Below are 20631 nucleotides of genomic sequence, written 5' to 3' on the forward strand. Positions count from 1 at the left end.
CACCACACGAAAACAATGGACTGCATAGAGTTTATTGGGAAAAGCCCGAATGAAAATATACTAAAAATGAAAATATACTGTGTCAAAGTATGAGAAGAAATTAATGACAATTAATAAATAAAACAAAGTCACTTTTCTTTATAAAGGTAATTATTTTGTACAAATTAGGTAAAAGAAATGGGAGAATTAGAAAGGAAAGGCACCACAAAATTTAGAAGCGAACATTGACAAGCTCAGGCTGACTTGGATTGTAACTATTTTCTTTTTTTTTTTTAATTTATTTATTTTATATTTTTTTATTTTTGGCTGCTTTGCGTCTTCAGTGCTGCGTGGGCTTTCTCTAGTTGCGACAAGTGGGGGCTACTCTTCGTTGTGGTGCACGTGCTTCTCATTGCGGTGGCTTCTCTTGTTGCGGAGCACGGGCTCTAGATGCGTGGGCTCAGTAGTTGTGACACACGGGCTTAGCTGCTCCGCGGCATGTGGGATCTTTCCGGACCATGGCTCGAACCCGTATCCCCTGCATTAGCAGGCGGATTCTTAACCACTGCGCCAGCAGGAAAGTCCCTGTATCTATTTTCCATTATGCTCTCTCCTTCACTACTCTTCTCTCCCATTATCTTGTCTCTCATTTCAGTGCCTTTGGTAAAGCCTTGAGCTTTTTGTTTTATACGTAATTGTAAATAAACTGAAGGCCAGGGACTCTCACTACATATGCTGCTGATAGCTAGGGGAAACATTTCATATACCTTAAAACTCTCAAATTAATTACTTGGGTATTACAGTTTGCATAAAAATGAGGGCCAAGTATAAATTCACCAGGCTTGGAATCAACCGACACCGAAACAGTCTTCCTGGAGTGTGAATTAAGATAACTGGGATACTCAAGTATTAACATCAATTTCATTATCCTCAAATAGCATTCATTAAAAATCCACAGGGAAGAGAACAGCACACTGAAAACAAGTATGCTTTTCTATCCTCATGAACTTTATTCTGAAAGTTAAGACGTTAGAGAACCAGAAAAATATTGAGGCAAAAGTCTGATTCTGGTTACTGAAATCTTAAACCAAAACTGAAACAATATTTACATTTTAATAATGAGTTTTCCAACATATAGTAGGTATGCCGGATAATCTCCACAGGGAAAAGCTACTGGCAACTCATTTGTGGTGCTACCTGTGAACAATAATCATCTCTGTCAGCTCATGTGATAATTTATTAAATGAGTGGAAGTAAATGTTTGAATATATAGTCCAAGTTTTGAAGAAAATACTAATTATCAGAAAAAATATGTATTACTGAGTTGTTCAAGCAAGATACTGCCCCTCACTGTAATTATGATTGAATAAAAAAAATAATTAGCTGATATCAAATTTTACATATATATGTTACATTAGTTAATTTTATAATTACCATTTTCTGCTTATAGTTATTACCTAAAGTTCATGTGAAAGATGATAGTACTATTTCTGAGAAGTTGACCAACTGGCCTGTATTGAAGGATTATGATCTGTTGATACGTGTACGTGGCTCAATGAGTCTCTGATTGCTGTGTGTCAGGTTTAGAGGTGCACTTACAATGTTCTAGTAAAAGGAGTGTGTATTATCAAGCTTGTCTCACACTTCAGAGATGATATCTATACACTGTTATTAATGTCAATGAGAGAACTATTCTCAATTTATAAGATTTTATCGTATGTATGTTTTGTTTATATATTATATTATAAATAATTTAAAATTATAAATTTAAAATATAAATTAAATTATATAAAAATATCTTTCCAAATAGGTTGTTAACATTGGATGTTTGATTTGGAATAGGAATGGGATGGGTATGGGAAGTCTTTTAAAAATTATATTGTATTTAATGTGTTGTATTTAATGCATACATTGTGGGAGAGAATATGTGTTTTGGCTACTCTGTAGTTACTTTTTTTAAAGGTTTTCTTTGTTTCTTGTTTTCACTAATGTATAACTTATATCCAGTGAAATGTATCTATCTTAAAGGTACTGGTCAATGAATTTTTGCATATGTATATTCCCATGAAACCACTGCCCAGATTCAGTTACATTTCAGCACCCAGATGGCTCCCTTGTGCCCCCTCCCAAATCAATGTCCTTTGGAAAATGTTACCACAATTCCGAACTCTTTAGATTAGTTTTGCCTGTAACAATTTATTTTAAAGCAAAGCTATAATCTCTCCAACAAAAATCTAAAATGCAATTTTTTAACCCCACTCAAATACTACTAGAGGAATCACATTCTAGGGCCCATATTTTCTTTTTATGCCATCTGTTAAAGATCCTGTCTTGACATTAGCACATGGCTTTATCACCTCTAGTCTTGATTACTATAGCTCTTTCATAACTGAAACCTCAAAGGTTCTGTGGTATCCTTATCATACCTATTTACCTTTTAAATGATTCAGTACACATTTCATGTCCCTTATTATGTAATGGATGTAAAGCACCCTGCATGTAGCAGGAGTTTAAGAAACATGAGCCTCTTTCCTGTAAATGAGAAGGAAGGCAGTCAGAAAGGAGGGGGAAGTAGAGAGGTTGGAGGAGAGAGAGAAAGAGAGAGAGAGAGAGAGAGAGAGATGACAGAGAAAAAGGAAGGGAGGGAGGAGGAAAGAAAAGTAAAAAGACAAGACTAGAGAAAAGAAAACTCAATTTCCAAATTCTTGGCTCGAGTACCCTAAAAATAAGAATCCGCTTTCCACATTTTATTTCCCTCTCCCCTGTGGCAAGAATAAAATATCTTCCCAAACACTGAATAAAACCACAAATGCAGCCAATATGGAAGAAGTGGCATGGTAAATGACAGGGCAAGGGTGGACTGGAGAGTGGAGCCCTGCGAGCTTCACCCTCAACATCTGGTGGGAGAGCACTGCCAAGCACAACACTGTCCTGCTGGTAACTATTTTGCCATCTAAAGCTTTAACATTCTGGAGAGCTAAAGATCTTGAACAAAATTATAACCTGATATTCTTTTAAAAGAGAAAAGTCTCACGTAAAAAAATTATCCCGTTTAATGACCAATGAAAGAAAAATTAGTTAAATAATTGGTTATTTTTGTCCATGGGGTATCAGATGGCTAATATGAATAAAATTTTCCCTGGATTAATTGGTTAAAGTAGAAATAGAGAGGCAAGTTCCATTGGCTTTTTTGCAGGGTGAGATGTAAGTTAATTGCACTAATCACTTTTAACTGGACCTCGACTATCTTTCCAGTCATACTCTAAATAATTAAACAGATATTTACAATCTAAAATTAGTTTGGTTTAGTCAATATGAAAGATCGAGCATCCTGTATCTTTTTCTTAATTTTTTATGGCAGACATAGTTTTCTCTTATTTAGCTTCCCCAATGAAGCAGCACTAAGGATATAATTTTCTTCATTAGTTTAATTGGCTCATTGATAATAGCAGTGCAGTTCTTACTTGGTAATTTATGCCTCTTAATGATGTGTATTCTTAAAAACCTGTACAGGGGAGTAAAGAAGGATGTAAAAGAGGAAGCAAGAAGTAAAAAACACATATACACAGCTTCAGATATATAACAAGCAGCTCCCTAAAATAACTATACATGCTGCGAAACATTCTAATCAAAAGTGCTGTCTCTCAGTCACAGGACGGTAAAGTGAGGGGTATGCATTGGCTGGGAAAAGATCCAAACTCCTGAAAAAATGTCAAATGCTGCTCCTTTAAGACATCATTTGCCTGGTCTGACAAGCACACAGAGAAGCAGCGGTGGGAGCTAGCAATGCACTATAAGGATGACTGGCTGCAGGGAGACAGCCAGACAATTTCTTCCTCATGTCTGTGGCATCACTCTGTCACCTAACATTGCTTGCTGTACCCTTTGCTTGTTATTCTCATGCAGAAGCATGGAACATTGCCTGACGTGCTGTGGTTCGTTCTAGTCTATGAGCTTACAGCTAATAAACACAACTACTCTTCCTGCTTAAAGGTGTTTGAGGCCTGGGCTGAGATCTAGTCGTTGGTGCAGGGGCACAGCTCTCTAAGCTCAAGGCAATGTCTTGCAGGGCAGAATGGCTAGAAAGGGAGCCCGAGGAAGTGAATAGAAGAAACAGTTGTGTGTGCCTTTGTTTGCAATTCTGAGTTTTTTCCCTGCATTCTCAGAGAAACAGACACGAAACTATCAGTATATATGTACACATAGCCTTGATCAAAGAGATTAGGTAGCATAATGCCATCATGAGAAAGAGGATGGTATTTGGTGTGAGGCAAATCATTATCCCAGGCAAAATTATCTCTTTCATCACTATTCAGAAGGTTGTTTGTTTCATTTGGGCTAACTTTGTGGGGAACGATTTCTAATCTTGGTGAAAGAAGATGGGGGGAAAGGCGGGGAGGGAGTGTATAAAATGAACTCCATGTACTGCCCAGAGCACACTACCCAGTGCCTGTAAATGCTACCCAGCTGAGACTATATGAAATCTGAATCTACTCTTCAAAGCTGATTTCATAAAAATTAAATTTAACTGCTTCTCTTTGCCCAGAGAATAGCCAAAGGAGGAGACCTGCAGTGGAACTCTCAATTATTGAGATGAATCAGGAAGCCTGTTAGGATAGTACACGCTGGAAAACTGAGCTCTCATTTTAGAATTTATCTTAAACCAACAGGATACGCAAAGAGAATATTTTATATTTAATGCTTTGCCCTTCAGATTATATTATATACAAAGAGTTATTATATATATTATATTACACATTATATAATGTGTAATATAATATATATATTATATACAAAGAGTGTGTATCAGTGCCTGCATCACTGATGTGTGTATTTTTGGTGGTTCGTTTAGTGAGTATATGGCCAAGGCATGGGATGTAGTGGAACGAGCACAGACTTTGCATCCCGGCACTGCCATTTACTATGTGTGTGACTCTCTCTGAGCCTTGGTTTCTGCATGCTGAAAAGAAAGACATTTACATGCTCCTTGAAGAGCTGTGAGGAATAAATGAGATCATTTATACTAGGCAAACAATACCATTTCCAGCTTGCAAACAATGTCAGCTTCCTTAATCCACAATACGAAGCCTCACAGTATCTTCAGTAAGTATATTTTATATAAATATTAGTTCTATTTTAAATAGGCTGATATCACTGAGCCATTCTCAAACCCCTCAAAGGTCACAGTCTAATCAAAATGGATCATTTTTACTTCTGAGGCTATCACACTTTTGTCATTTCTTTGTGTATGTGGTAAGTCCCCGGGGCTATACTCCCAGACTTCTAGAGTTGAATTAAAGAGCTGTTTTTGAAGATGGGGACTCTGATATATGCATCTCAGAACTTTTAAATGTCCTATGATACACACACTCGATATTTCACCAACATTTGGTTTCAGACTTTGATTCTTTGCTTGAATTGCAGAAGGGACATATTATATAAACTACCACAACTTTCATAGTTCAAAAATCTAGATTAATTGTAGACTAAAATAAAAATCTACTGAGGAACCAGTGATTACTGCTTCACAACTTCTTTAAGGAAACAGTTCTAAAAAGCTCTAATTAGAGAGAGTTTGGCAAGTTTCAAAAGGTTTGAGGCCAGAGATTCAGAAGCCTGAACTCCTCTCGTAAAAAAATCAAAGGTAAATAGACTGGTAAGATTAAGAAAATATAATCACTCCCAACAGGAGAGTCTTTGCCATTCTTTGCTTAGAAGGTGGGCTTCAAGAAAAGTAGAACACCGATTTCATTTATCCTCAGAACCTTCCATAGGAGCACATAAATATTAAATGAATAAGATAAATTTAAGTCACTAAAATCATTTTTAAAAATATTTCCTTAGTTTCCACATGACCCTAATTTAAAGGAAGTAGCAGAAACTCTTTATCTCCCATTACTGTTTTCTGTTTATAGCAGTCTTTCTCAAATCTGGCTACACACGGAAATCATATACCGCAAGGAAAACCAATTCTGGCCCACGGGAAGTAACAGTGCCACTTATGGGAAACATCCTTAAATGAGAGGACATACCCTTTTCTTCTTTCTTTTCCTTCTAGCTGCATGTAATGTGGGAATATGAGGGATGAAGCTGGTGTAGCAGTCTTGGGTCATGAGGTTGACTTTGTAACGAGGCCACGCACATCAGATCAATAAGGCAGAGGCCCTGGGCCCTGGCACCAGGCGGGGTCACACGAGCCAGGGTCCGCCCATCTATCAGCTTTTACTAGAGAGAGAAATAAACTTCTATCCTGTTCAAACCACCATTATGTTTGTTTGGGTTTTTTTTCCCTTTACTCTTGGCAGATACTAGCCCTAATGTGATACAAAGGTCTTACAAAATTTGTACTCAGTCACACTTCTCTGCCATGTTGGTCAAGTTAACCCACGAATGAAGTTTATGAGGTTTGCTAATTTCTTCCTCTGTACTTTTCTCACTTCAGTTTCCCTCCTAGTTAAATCTTACTTGTTTTTTGTTTCTAACCCCAGCCATATATGCCCTCGATATTCTCCCAAACATCTATATTCCAATGGTAATTATTTTCTGTACCTTTTTTATCCCAAGATTTTAATAATCAGTTCAAATAATAATTGAATCCTGGAACCATCTGTTCTAGGCTTCTTATTCTATAAAGCTTTTTACAGTTATATTTTCCTACACAGATTTAGGTTTCTAGAGAGCAAGGATGTATATTCCTTTAAATTCTCCTAATTACAGTACATATACATTGAAGAAATACCTAAATGTACTCCTCTTTTTGGACTTATATACCAACACCACCCCTCCCTCCCTTACCACCATGAATGATTAAGAAATATGTGATCTTTAAATGAGATCCTTAAATGTGATTAATATATTGGTGGGACATATATATATATATATATATACATATATGCATAGTCAATGATGGGAGGTGAATTGAATAACCCCCCCTCCAAAAGTTAGTATAATAGTTTAAAAACAAAAGCCATTTAGGAGTGACATGTTTTTCAACATTAAATATTCCTATAATAAATGAAATATTATGATGAAAATTTAAAAACCTAGAATCTCTTTAATAAATGATTGTTATGAATGTATGACATTGGTGTGAGACTTCAGTAAATTTGATTTCTCTCTTTAATTAAGAATAACTGTTTTCCTTTTTAACACATTATTTCCAAGAGCACATATGATGTCAGCTACTATAGCATGAGCTCTGATTCTTTAAAACTTATTCTTATTTCAAACTATTTCTTTTAATAAATATTTAATGAGTCATTTCTATGTATGAAACACCATGTTAAGCACCTGAAAGAGAAAACATCTGAATGAAACAAGAGCCTTGTCTTTATTCTGAACGTAACTTCTACTTACCTGAAGCAGATGCAGTTGGGAGGCTGAGGAAGAACCTCTACTCAAAGGTTATCTGTTTTGTTTTAACTAATGATTTTGACAAATTACCCTATTAGATGACAGGTGCCAAAAAAGACAAAATATAGCAGCTGTCAGTGTACTCATACAGACTCATACACACAAATGCAGACACATGCACTTGACTATCAATTTACAAAAATAACTTATTGTCTCATAATTATGAGACATAACCAGGCAAACACATTCCTGCTTATTTAATCAAATTTGATTCATTGTCTCAACAGGAGATAGAATTATCTAATGTCAAATATCATGCAAGTTTTGCAAAGTTGCAAATCTATAAAAAGTATGAAAGGCAAAATCTTACTATGAGCCATTTCCTTGGCATTTCTATGCAATAAAAAGCATATGAGAATCAACGGAAAATAGGATATGGAATTTCCCACACATTTATGTGTATTAAAGTTCATTGTTAAAGACTAGGGATTTCCTTAAGGCAATACATATACCACTTTATTTTGCTAAGATATTGTTGATCCATTACTGAGCAGCTAAGAAGAAATGATGCAGACTTACTTCGATACTGAAGTACCCTCTGTCTACATAGTCCCCTAAGAAGAGGTAGCGAGTGTTGGCAGGAGATCCGCCCACTTCAAAGAGCTTCATCAAGTCAAAGAATTGTCCATGGATGTCCCCGCAAACTGAAAGAAACAAAGAAAATTCATCTGATGGTTACATTTTGTTAAGACTCTGAATTAGACAGTAAAATTACAAAATTTTAGAACCATAAGGAATTTAGAGGTCATCTTAGCCAAAACGTTCTTTTGTAAAACAGGAAAGTGAGACAGAAATTCCAAACTTAATTGGTGGCAGACCTGGCTTTTGCATCCAGTTCTACCAATTCACATATTAACTGGAAAAATAAAGATAATAATAACAATAATGGCTATTATTGTTGTACATTTAACAATTCTGCACCAAACACTCTGCTAAGAGATTTCTACACATTTTATAGTCATGGAATAGGATTTCCTTTTGCAGATTAGTCAAAGAGAGGTTCAGAAATTTGACATAATCTATATACTGAGTCTAAATATGTATCTACTACATGTTATTGACTCCTGAAGAAAAGGAAATGTTGATACCCGTTATAAAAACTGTATTTCACTGACTCTAAAATGCCATCAATTATAAAACACATCATTATTTTATGTACCACTGAGAAAGGAAAAAACTCCAATTAATTTAAATTTATATTATAAAAGAGCATTTTTGTAAGATGTACCCTGGTATCAAATGTCAAATTTTATTTTAAATTGTGAAATTAAAAAAATCCTGTAAAACTGTATAAATAATGACTGGTAATTGACATTTCTTAACTTTCTCACCTTCTCTTTTAAACCAAAATTCTTCAAAAAGCTACGTAGTCTCTCTTTTTAAAACTCCTTATTCAGTACTTACTATTTCATTTACTACTTTCAAAGCCCTAAAAAAATAAATATTATCTCCATTATGGTTATGTGGCTAGGCGAGATCACTGTTAAAAATGAATGATATGGGCTTCCCTGGTGGCGCAGTGGTTGAGAGTCCGCCTGCCGATGCAGGGGACACGGGTTCGTGCCCTGGCCCGGGAAGATCCCACATGCCGTGGAGCGGCTGGGCCCGTGAGCCATGGCCGCTGAGCCTGAGCGTCCCGAGCCTGTGCTCCGCAACGGGAGAGGCCACAACAGTGGGAAGCCCGCATACCGCAAAAAAAAAAAAAAAAAAGAAAGAATGATACAACTGAACTGAACTGAAAAAAAAAAAAAAGAACGATACCGAGTTTCAATTCAGATTTGTCTAATTCAAAGATTTTGCTGTCAACCATCATGTTATAATATCTTTGACATTTATATGGTTTATACATGTGTATATATTTACTACCTTAAGACAATTTTATGCTTGAATGATGAATGTGATGTGGCTGTTTCTTTAATGCTAAGAGGTTCATAGAATGAATGTTATCAGTGAATAGGAAATCAAGGCCAAAGGATGCTATCTTAACACATTCTTATGCTGTAATCACAAGTAAGCTGAAATGTTTTAAACCTCATTCCTTTATCTGATGAAAGCTGATAGAAAGAAAAATGAGTCAAAGAAGTTCATTGATGAAAACACTATAAAACAATGGGTGAATAAAAATGTCCTATAAATCCCCATTCTTACCATCAAGGAACAGCTAGTAAGGACCCAGAGTTCTATAAGCCTGAAACAGGTACAGGTCAGGTGGACTCTATTTTAGAATACCTGCACTCAAAAAGCTTAGAACCTATCAAAACAGATGTAAATTACAAGGAGCTATAACTGCTAAGGCATTCTTTCTGCAAATTCCAATCCCATAGCTTCTTCCCTCTCATGAGCAAGAGATACACAGTACAAATGCCAGAAACATTCTTCCACTTCTGAAATAATATCATACTAGAAAATTGTTTATAAATAATCGTTTTTATTCTTACAGTTGAGTACTTTGCAAACGGGTCCTTATCCTGGCCTAATGAGGAATTTGGTTTGTGAGAGACATGTCATATACTGTATTTTAACCAAAGGGAAAGAAATAAAGAGCAACAAGTGTCGTGGTTCAAACACTGCCGGGTACAGATGCCAGTACCCACTTTGGGGAGACTTGCATGCTGCATTTAAAGCTGTGAAAACTGATATTAATAATAATAATAATAATACAACTAAAAATAAGTAGATAATAAAACAATTCTTAAAACTTAAATGGACTAATAATAAGTCCATTTAGAAGACTGAATTAGCATATCTTGTATTACTAAATTTTTAAGAAGGCAAGAATAAACTTATTAATTAATAAGTAATAAGATAATTCATCTTCCACTGATTTATCCCTTGAAATTACTGTTGGTATGGCTTACTTTTCACAGGTTTCTCTCAAATGGCAGGCATTTTTACACCTGTTATGTTATGTTTCAAACCAGAAATTACAAACAAAAAAGGTTTGGCTGGAAACCAAGCCTTTCTTTACATGCCCTCCATTAAGTTCAGAAGTTGAAGGAAGGAACTTCAGGGAAAGAAAGTATGAAGCAGGGCGCTTTGTTTCAGCTGAACTGATGCAGCCGTCAAATGTGAACACCTGTGACCAGGACACTTCCTTGCCACTGTCCCTCTCTCTATCCTGAATCCTATCAGAGGGATAGGATCCTATCAGAGGGTCAATTATGGGGTAAGGCTCAGGGAAAACATGAAGCCAGGTGATGGGGTAGGATGGAGGATTCAAACATTATTTGGAATTTGTATTATAGTAGCAAGTCTAATAATCATATTTTTAGGCTATTATTAAAAGGTCCCCTAGTCAAAATGGGTGTAGGCATGGAAAACAAAATACCCTGAAATTCAGTTACTTGTATGATGGCCACATCATCACTGACTTTACTTTAGACCAGCCACAGAATTCAAATCATACTTTTACAGTAAGGACCTCTTATGACAATGTCCAGCGAAGGAAAGCAACTTGCACATACAATCATAAAAAATATGCAAAGCCCAATGAAAGAAAACAGTAGTTCAAATAAAATACACCCGAAAAATTGAGATATTTTTATTAGAGATTTAAGGATTTCCCAGGTTAGTTTAAGTTAAAGCTATTTAACTTTAAAAAACAATCATCTACCTATCTATCTATCTATCTAGTCACCATCCTATTGCCCTTCTTGTTCACTAGATGCCAGTCTTCTCTGTCTCAAATAAGCCACGTTTCTTTCTTGTATATTCACAGGCTGACTCCTTTTCATCCAATAGGTCTCAGCTACATGTCAGTAGTGTTAAGGAGGTCTTTTGATAAAGGAGCTACCTCTCTCTAAAATTATTCTTCTTCCCATTAACTTGTTTTACTTTCTTCATCCACTTATTACTCTCAGGAATGATCTAGCTGATTAATTTGCATGCCTGTTTCTTCCCTGATTCTTCCCATTGGAACATAACCTACACGAGGACTATAGCCTGTGTGAAGCCATCAGTTTGGTTCACTGACCAGGTGGAGAATAGCGCCTACCACCCAAAAGGTACACGAGAAACGTGCTACCCTAGGATTCTTCCACTGGGCCTGTGCTGTGCTGAATTTGGAAATCCATTAACTAAGAAGTCAAGGTTTTGAGGGGCCCTTGGGATTGACAGAGTTGGACAATAGTTGGAGTTTGCTTTGGTGGAAGCTGAAGGTCTTCGACTGGTCTGAGATGGTGCCTGTTTTAAGCCTTTAAGTCACAACTTTCGAATTAGTGTGCGGCAAGACTGGGGGAGAATGTGGGAACTCCACACAGTTTATGGTAGTTTCTTTACCTGGTTCTACATCAGTACCACTTGGGGAACTTTTGAAACTACAGATTCTTGGGTCCTGAATCAGAATCTCCAGAGATGCAGATTTATAACAAGCTCTTCGATGACTCTTATCCAGAGAGTAAGACTAAACAGACCTAGGCTTTTGACCCTCTGTCTCAGCACACTCAGCCCTCATTCTGCATGCTTGTGCAGTTCCCCTCACAGGGTTCACATGTGGGGGAGATACACACTGGAAAGGCAACTTCGTTCGATGCTAATTCCAGGTTGGTGTGAGATCGGGATTTCCTATTATGTGAAAGGATAATATTGAAGTGATTGTTTGATAGAGTCTAGGATAGAGGAATGAATCTAACAAAGGTGACGACAAAGAGCAAATTTACTTGTGCATTTGAATGTGGCTGTTGCTCAGGCCTTGTGCATTGCAGCTTTCAGATAAAGGATTTATCCCAAAGTCCTAATATTTGGCAACATTTACTATTTTAATATCCAACATTAGGAAGAAAGTGATCTCCATACTGAGGTCTATCCACACTTAGGTACCCAAGAGGATGGAGGGTAGGGCCAGGGCATCACACAGAGGGAAGGGTACTTCCACGTGATGGTAAGTGAAAAGTATAGCCAGGTAACCTTCCTTCTTTGTAATGCCGTGGCCCGCACCTTCCATTCTCTTGGGTACCTAACACACTGGTGTCCAAAGAGAAGTAAAGTACAACAAATGTCAGCTAATGAGGCAAACCATCTGCTTGGCTGCTCACAGCCTCTAATTCCCCACGAGGCTAGGTCCTTTCATCTTCAATGTCATTGGCTTTAACAGCACTTCTAGAACAGCCAGGCTTTGACAAGTTCTATTCTACCTTCCAGGCAAGCTCATTCTTCACCAAACACTCCTGCGTCCCATATTCCCCTAGCTTCCCATTATTTGCTTCTCATTTCCAACGAAACACTGCTGGCAGGCAGGAACTCAACTAGGGGCTAGCTCTAAGAGATCTACGATACTGAAAAAGCACCAAAAACATAGGAACACAGTACAGGTAGTAAAAGCTAGTCTCTATGAAATATCCATCCATCTGGCTGAACGTTCAAAAATATATATAACTTCAATAGATTATTACCAGAATTGTACATATTTCCATCACAGATGTATAGTTATGGCATTTAATGAAATAAACACATCAAAGATAACAAAAGAAAGCATACGGGTTTTTCTCTGGACCACTGCTACCCTCAGCCATTAGCAACCTGATGCAGTCCTCCACTTGTTTTTATACTGGACAAGTAAGAACTACCAGGTACACTGAGCAGTTGAATCTATTTGCTGAGAAGGTGGTAAGGTTGCCATTATCTTCTCCTTGGTCCCTTCTCTAAGTCAGGTGACTAAGTGGTTTTGAACCTGGCTGTTCTAACATCCTCAGCACAACCAAATGGTGCAAGAGGGATCAACATCCTGCAACGCTTACACATTTATTTCTTCATTCTCGTCTACTATCAGGAAATACATAAATTATGCCTAAATAACCAACTACTAAGTAATACCTAAGCAAACAATTACTTTTGAGTAATTGCCTTTTAATATTGCTTCCCTCCCCCAGTAAATCTTGACCCACAGTAAATAAAAGTTTACTGGAAATGATTCTCACACAAGAATGGTCTCAGTAACTTTTGATCTAAGGCTTCTGAAGAGGAGTACAGAATTTTAAAGGAGGAACTAGAAAACATACAGAAAGCCTTTGTCTTTGTTTTTTAGGGAAGGAAATAGCTTTTATTTCTCATATCATTGCTAGAGAGCTAGTTATTAAACTTTGAAATCACAGACTTAGGAGGTTAAAGTATATATAAATATAAACATTAATTTAAATGTGTGTGTCTGTAAAGCCACCTACCACAGGAGGAAGTATTTGGAGATTAGTGGTCAGTGCAGCAGTTAGGGAGTCATTAAGCAAGGTCAAGACTTTACTCACTGTAGATTACAGCGAAGTAGTGCTAAAGAGAAATGCAATAAACAGCTGGGGCAGGAACAAGGGGCTCTTTGTAGTTAGCTGAGAAAGCTCTTGGGATCTACAAACTAGACAACGAATCAGTCACAGGGCGAGTCTAAGAGTCCCTAGAACTGGCACACTGCTCAGGAGAGAAGATAATGGCCAGCATATTGAGGACAAACAGACCCTTGAGAAAATAATCTCAAGGATAGAGGACAAGTTAGAAAGATAAGCACAACCAGGACCAAGCCTAGGCCTTGCATCTCCAGACTAACAGAAGTACTGCTAACTCTCTGTTGAAAAGGTGCTCAAAACAACAACCCTGCGTACATTATATGTGTAATCAAGTATGCATGTCTAAATCAATTTAGTGATTCTGCAAATAAGTATACTCATATTATAAGTTAATTATTTTTTCAAAGAATTCCATTGTTTTCTAAATCTACTTTGGCAACTAAATGGCTACATTAGAAAATGTAAACAGTAGAATGCACTGAACATATTAGGATGAGGTCCCAGTATAATTGCTACACAATTGATAGCTTGAAAAGAACTCTGCTACAGCTGCCATCCAGAGTGGAAAACATATAAAGAAACGTAAGATAAAAATACATACTTTCATATAAAACTACTTAGAATAGCTTTGAACTAATGCTCAGACTTATGCATTTGGCCCTGTTTACTTGCCTATATTAAAGGAAATCCAAAGAAAATCATTGGGTCAACTTCGTACTGACACTAAGCAAAATTTTTATAATGTCATAGAATTCCAGTTTAAAGAATGCTTACAGAAAACAACAACAAATCATTGAAATAATACATTGCAGGTGAAAATAGATTTTTCATGGACTGGCATTTCAAAATTGCATCAGTATTATGATTTAGAAGTCAAGAGCTTTTAATTCTTGACTCACTGTTTATTTTTCTATAAAGATCTTTTAGTTCCTCCAAAATACTGGCTTTTATCATCGTGGAAGATGTGCATGAAGTAGAATAACTACCTCTACACGTTTTTCCAGTTCACATGAAACTAACAGGTTGTAATTTTTCTCTTAGAGAAGACATTACTGAATTGCTGAGCAATTTTCACCATTAGAATTCCACTCTCCTTTCAACTTCATTTACTGCAACCCAATTTTTTTTCCATAATAGACACATTTTTCCAAGACAATAAAAGTTCTAATGTTAAGGAACTAATATTATGTCTAATTCTCAGCATGAGGAGATTAACCTATTAATTTACTGGTTTGGTTTTTGAATCCTCTATCTGCTACACCTTTTTCTTTTCCAAAATCTGCAGTTTTGCAGAGAACGATCTTGCATTTAGAGGTTTTGTCAGATGTTAAACACAGTGGGTACCACAAGTACGTATCTGTTTCCCCCTGTAGACCATCCAGGCTTATGTAACTTCAGTGGATGATAAGTTCAAGTACAAACCAGCCTGCCCAAATATGTGTGATTCATTAGCAGAATGTGCAAACTTCTGAAATCAGGCAATTACTGAGATAAAAGTGAGTTTCATTACAGCATTCACTATACATCTAGAGATCTTCATCAACTGTAAAATAAACTAACCAAGAAAAAAATAACAGGGCTCTAATTCATCAAAGAGGTATACTGCAAAATAATTAATATTTTCCCCAGAATGAATATTACTTTTCAAATGTTAAATATGTATTAGGTACTTTATAAAATACAAAATATGAATTCTTAACCAGGGCTTGATAGTATAAAATGATAATGAAAAGTCTATAATTAAAATTTCCTAAAACCTATATTTTTTCTTTTAAAATCCTTGAAATGTCAGTAATGAAATTAAATACAAAACAATAACAGCACCAGTGCAGATTAACAGCAATAATTTCAAACATTTTCTTTATATTCATGATGCTTTTTTACAAAGATAAACTGTTAGCCAGCGTTAATGAGAAATGTAACAGGACAATTGAAAAAACAAGAATGGGATATACTTACAATAGATAATAAAATCACAACAATCCAGTACTAAATATGAATACTTCATGAATCCCCTAAATCTCAGTTTATAACTCAGTTTATAACTCAGTTTATAATTACATGGAAAGAAACTAGAAGAGTCTGCATTTTTAAACTGTTTTATAGAAGGACCAAGCATACACAGCACCATGGTAAATCCACTGTTTATCCCCATCAGCAGAAAAATCAATGATTGAAACACATATTTATTTCTTATCTTAAAGATGAGTTTTCTCACTATCAAGATTTTTCTTATTTTGTTTACTGGAAGAACTTAATCTATTGAATAAGAATGTATTTGTTCCATCTATTATCACTATTTTTCCATTTCAGCACCAATCCAGATTTTAACAAAATGCCTAACTGTTAAAGATTCATAATAACATTATGGAATTATTTTAAGTCACAGTCATGGCAGTGACAGTAGTAAATAATAAGTAAATATGTACAATACTTATAGCGTTATTTAAATTTGGTCATCATTATGTTCATATGTCCAAGTTTGATCAGTCTTGGAAACTATCAGTTATTTGATATGTGATTTACTTACATTATGTAGTTCACTAAACCCTTGATTGTCATCACCAGACAATAAAGAGTACTGGATGAACTATGAGATGATATAATTTCAGCCAAATATAAATAAACTTGATATCTTATGTACTTATATATATTTATTAATAAACGAGAGATCGTTCCCTTCACTTTTTGAAATACTGATGCCAGGTTTCAGATCCTATGAACTCCCTCCAGGACCCTAAAAACTGGGCTCTCACTATGGTAATCAGACCTAGGGGTTATAGATCTATGCCTTAGCATTCCCATCTTAGGTCTTCCAAACTGGTATTTCTGGAGGGGTGTTTTATGTTTTGTTTTGTTTTTTTAATTGTCTGGGAACTGTGGCCACAGTATACTTTCAATTCTGGCTTTTTCCTGGACATGTTATTTCTTCCTGGGTGAGAGGCAGTAGCGTGTAATGGTTGAGAACACAGTCTATGAAGCTAAACTGCTCAGTTTCATAACTGCTGTCTGTGAGTTTTTGCTTTGTATGTGTATTCCTCCTAACTGACCTTAATCAGTAAGCTGTGGCTTTTTAGTTAATCATTTTCTCATTAATTCTCCCTGAATCAGCTTGACCATCTCAAGAAAGCATGGGCTCTTCTAATATGCTTTTCCCAATCTCCTCCTCACACAGTCACACTCTATTCTTTTTTACTGCAATTCTTTAGGCTTTGACTACCTTGCCCTATAAATCGCTACTTGTGTAACTAGGACAAAAAACTTAATCTGTGTAGGAGGCCTCAGATGGCTCATCTATAAGGGGCTTCATAATAAACCGTTTTAAAATAAGTTTTTAAAAATTAAATGAAATAATATAAGGGGGAAAAAAAGGCTCAGCACGCTGTGGCACACAGAATGCACTAACACAAAGTGAAATGGCAGATGTGGCCACTATTCCAGAGGTTGTCTACCTAAGAAACATCTTTGCCAGATTTAGACAGATGATTGCAGTACCTGTAGTCAATGTAGCCATAAATAAAACATACAAAAAGTCGTTCTATTTTCTTCCACTTCTTATCCAAATGTATGCTATCATATGTTGAAAGCTGTTAAGCCTGAAATCAAATAGACTGGGCCTCATGTTCCACAATTTCCATTTTTTAAGAGTGGAAATATCTCCAAATGGCTTTAGTGATATTACCCATCTTTCAGCCAGTAACAGCACCATGATGAGTTTCCAGTTAGCCTCATTTTCTTTTGTAGCAGAGCTCATTTACAAGACCACTCTGTTCCTTGGCTGTGTAATGGTAGTAATGTTTTAAAAGCTGAAAGTGACACGGTAAATAGAAGAAATGTAAGGTATTTCACCAAATGGATTTTCAAAAAAACTACTCTTCTTAGATTTCTGGAAAACTCGGTTAAGAAAAATCTTCTGAGTAGGAAAAAAGTGAGTCATCTCTTATTCTTGTCATGATACTCGTCAAATTTTGACGATTTAAAATATTATTTTGTTTTTAATATTTTTAAAACTCAAGGAAAGCAACTAATGATATTTAATTCGAAAGTCCACTTATTCATCACTAATTTGGCAATTACAGGCAGTGGGGATATTCGTAAAAGGGTTTTTACTTACCACTGACTTTCAAGTAGTCAGCTCTATTTATGTCTACTACTAAGTAAACAAGGCTAATAAGTGCTATTCCTAACCGATAATACTTAAATGACCTGATGGAAAGAAGGACAGACTATGTGCTACCATTTCATCAGTAAAAACATATGTTTATTTTGGTACATGACTCTTTCTGAATTATGGTTTTCTCAGGGTATATGCCCAGTAATGGGATTGCTGGGTCGTATGGTAGTTCTATTTTTAGTTTTTTAAGGAACATCCATACTGTTCTCCATAGTGGCTGTATCAATTTATATTCCCACCAACGGTGCACCCTCTCCAGCATTTATTGTTTGTAGATTTTTTGATGATGGCCATTCTGACCGGTGTGAGATGATATCTCATTGCAATTTTGATTTGCATTTCTCTAATGACTAATGATGTTGAGCATTCTTTCATGTGTCTGTAGGCAACCTGTATATCTTCTTTGGAGAAATGTCTATTTAGGTCTTCTGCCCATTTTTGGATTGGGTTGTTTGTTTTTTTGATATTGAGCTGCATGTAAATTTTGGAGATTAATCCTTTGTCGGTTGCTTCATTTGCAAATATTTTCTCCCATTCTGAGGGTTGTCTTTTGGTCTTGTTTATGGTTTCCTTTGCTGTGCAAAAGCTTTTAAGTTTCATTAGGTCCCATTTGTTTATTTTTGTTTTTATTTCCATTTCTCTAGGAGGAGGGTCAAAAAGGATCTTGCTGTGATTTATGTCATAGAGTGCTCTCCCTATGTTTTCCTCTAAGAGTTTGATGGTGTCTGGCCTTACATTTAGGTCTTTAATTCATTTTGCGTTTATTTTTGTGTATGGTGTTAGGGAGTGTTCTAATTTCATTGCAGCTCTATTTACAATAGCCAGGACACGGAAGCAACCTAAGTGTCCATCAACAGATGAATGGATAAAGAAGATGTGGCACATATATACAATGGAATATTACTCAGCCATAAAAAGAAACGAAATTGAGTTATCTGTAGTGAGGTGGATGGACCTAGAGTCTGTCATACGGAGTGAAGTAAGTCGGAAAGAGAAAAACAAATACCCTATGCTAACTCATATATATGGAATCTAAGAAAAAAAAAAAAAAGGTCATTAAGAACCTAGGAGTAAGACGAGAATAAAGACACAGACCTACTAGAGAATGGACTTGAGCATATGGGGAGGGGGAAGGGTAAGCTGGGACAAACTGAGAGAGTGGCATGGACATATATACACTACCAAACGTAAGGTAGATAGCTAGTGGGAAGCAGCCGCATAGCACAGGGAGATCAGCTCGGTGCTTTGTGAACACCTAGAGGGGTGGGATAGGGAGGGTGGGAGGGAGGGAGACGCAAGAGGGAAGAGATATGGGGACATATGTATATGTATAGCTGATTCACTTTGTTATAAAGCAGAAACTAACACACCATTGTAAAGCAATTATACTACAATAAAGATGTTAAAAAAACAAAACAAAACAAAAATGTATGTCTATTTGTTATATGGGGCATATTTGAAAATGGGATTTTTAATTCTTAATTGAGTGATTATTAAAAATACATGAACCACACAGACATGTTAGAACACATTGATTTGAAAATTAGTTAAGAAAAAATATTTCCGGGAACATGATTCTGACCAAGGCAATAAGCCTGTTTCTTAATTCTGCCTAGTTTTCCTCTATCTATCATTTCCTTGTCTACCTTTCATTAAGCAGATATTCCAGAATATCTGGGAAAAAGTGAATAAAACATTGAAATATGAAATATTTACTAAAAGCGCTGAATTAAAATGATAAATAAACAGCATCAAAGGCTGAGTACTTTTTACTTGTGTTTAATTATACTGAGACAGTGAAGAAATGGAAGGCATGGAACTTGGTCTCAAGAACTTTAGAGCACACTTGAGAAGACATACATATACAAAATGGCATGAAAAAGTACTGGCTTCCTGACATCTGAGTATTTCCCTCTCCATCCTGAAACATCTGAGCACTGACTCATGGTCAAGAAGTATGGGTTTAAGACTTAGGTCTCCCATCCAGGAAAATCATTTCATTGCCTGTTTACCACCTGTCAAATTCTTAACAGAGGGAAGAACATATACAGTTTTTCTAAAAATAAAAGTCAAATTATAAATACTTCACATTTACCTTTAGTAATGATACTTTTATTTTGAAATTTCAAATTCATTAAGAAAGGGTAAGAGATTGTTTTATGTATTCAAAAGGGGAATCAATTAAAATTTTTAAAAACTTGTACTAGGTTATCACAAATTTCTATGTCAGAACTAATATTCACTCAACTGAAGACTTCTCTTATGGGGCTGATTGTATTCCACAGTGATACAAACCATCAATTTTGTTAATCTTTATGAGAATAAATATGGGTCACAGTTACCTAAATTGATTGAAACCATAGCATCCATCACTTCTTTGTATATTCTGTACATTTACATATGTGCTTGTCACCAGTTTGAGCCTGAATCATGTCTCATGTTTCTTGTTTCTTTAGCATTTGACACATAACTAATTAAATTATGCAAAAATCATGTTTTCCTAACATGTTATATATGGCATATAAACTGAGACATCATGGCAAATTAATGCAGGTGTTTGGAAAACAGAAAATAGCTGCTGATAACTCATCATAACTTGTGATTCATTAGTAATTATAATTTCAGATTTAGTTTAATTTTCATCAATTAGAAATGATGAATGTTGTTATATATTTGAATTGCTAAAAAGACCAATCAGGATTATCAATCAACCTTTTTCTTTCCCTTCACAAAATATAAAAAAACCGAAAAACATGTTCATAATGTGTTTGGTGAATTACTAACTAGGTGACTTTT

At 35.8% G+C, this 20631-nt stretch overlaps 1 protein-coding gene across 2 annotated transcripts in view; it reads right to left on the bottom strand.

The window, feature by feature from the left end:
• The window catches only part of PPP3CA (protein phosphatase 3 catalytic subunit alpha), a 298669-nt gene that overhangs the window by 70263 nt on the left and 207775 nt on the right, over window positions 1-20631 (bottom strand). For both annotated transcript variants that reach the window (XM_060012044.1, XM_060012043.1), the window contains exon 3: window positions 7912-8036. In XM_060012044.1, the coding sequence (XP_059868027.1) occupies window positions 7912-8036 (125 nt within the window). The remainder of the gene's footprint in view (window positions 1-7911; window positions 8037-20631) is intronic.

This window comes from Delphinus delphis, chromosome 5, assembly GCF_949987515.2.
Source record: "Delphinus delphis chromosome 5, mDelDel1.2, whole genome shotgun sequence".
Lineage (NCBI taxonomy): Eukaryota > Metazoa > Chordata > Mammalia > Artiodactyla > Delphinidae > Delphinus > Delphinus delphis.